This window comes from Mus caroli, chromosome 19, assembly GCF_900094665.2.
Source record: "Mus caroli chromosome 19, CAROLI_EIJ_v1.1, whole genome shotgun sequence".
In the NCBI taxonomy this organism is placed as follows: domain Eukaryota; kingdom Metazoa; phylum Chordata; class Mammalia; order Rodentia; family Muridae; genus Mus; species Mus caroli.
Window position 1 is genome coordinate 41,673,759 of NC_034588.1, and position 1,003 is coordinate 41,674,761.

A 1,003-nucleotide genomic window follows, 5' to 3' on the forward strand; every position below is an offset into this window, starting at 1 on the left:
TATCAGTGACTTAGGTAAAGGATTAGACAAGATGGTGACAAAGTATGTGGGGTTTGGCCGTTGGCAGTGTCTATGTGCATGAATGCTTCGCCTACGTGTGTATGTGCACAGCCAGCAATGCCTGATGCCCTCAGAGGCCAAAACTCATTATATCACTTGGAACTGGACTTGCAGATGGTTGTGAGCCACCATGTGGGCGCTGGGAATCAAATCCAGGTCTTCTGCAAGAGCAACAAGTGCTCTCAATTACCACTTCATCTCTCCAGCCCCTGCAGGCAGGGTTAAAAGGAGGCTTCCCCGCTCAACTTTGACTGGAATCTTGGTTCAAAGACCAGACTTTCATCTCCTTTTTTGTTTGTTTCTTGTTTTTAAGATGTATTTATTTTATATATATGGTTACGCTGTAACTGTTTTCAGACACACCAGAAGAGAGCATCAGATCTCATTACAGATGGTTGTGTGAGTCACTGCATGGTTTCTGGGAATTGAACTCAGAACCTCTGGAAAAGCAGTCAGCATGCTTAACTGCTGAGCCATCTCTCCAGCTCCTCTGTTTTTGTTTTTGGTTGTTTGAGACAGGGTCTCTCTGTGTAGCCCTGGCTGTTCTGGAACTCACTCTATAGATGAGGCTGGTCTTAAACTAAGAGACGCCCCTGCTTCTGCCTCTCATGTGCTGCCAGACTCTCCTCTTAACTCAGAGCTTTGTCCGTCCCCCTATAGGGCCAACAGGCAGTGGCAAGACAACATTCATCAGTGAGTATGCCCTGGACTTGTGTACCCAGGGAGTGAACACACTGTGGGGTAGCTTTGAGATCAGCAACGTGAGACTAGCCCGGGTCATGCTGACCCAGTTTGCTGTGACACGGCTGGAAGAGCAACTGGACAAGTATGAAGAGTGGGCAGACCGTTTTGAGGACCTGCCTCTCTACTTCATGACTTTCCACGGACAACAGAGCATCAGGTGAGACCTTCAGAGCCCAGTTACTTTTTTTTTTTTTTTAAG

General features: G+C 47.4%; 1 protein-coding gene across 2 annotated transcripts in view; it reads left to right on the top strand.

The window, feature by feature from the left end:
• Twnk (twinkle mtDNA helicase) overlaps positions 1 to 1,003 on the top strand; it is a 7,362-nt gene that overhangs the window by 3,149 nt on the left and 3,210 nt on the right. For both annotated transcript variants that reach the window (XM_021151440.2, XM_021151439.2), the window contains exon 2: positions 721 to 961. In XM_021151440.2, the coding sequence (XP_021007099.1) occupies positions 840 to 961 (122 nt within the window). In that variant the 5' untranslated portion in view covers positions 721 to 839. The remainder of the gene's footprint in view (positions 1 to 720; positions 962 to 1,003) is intronic.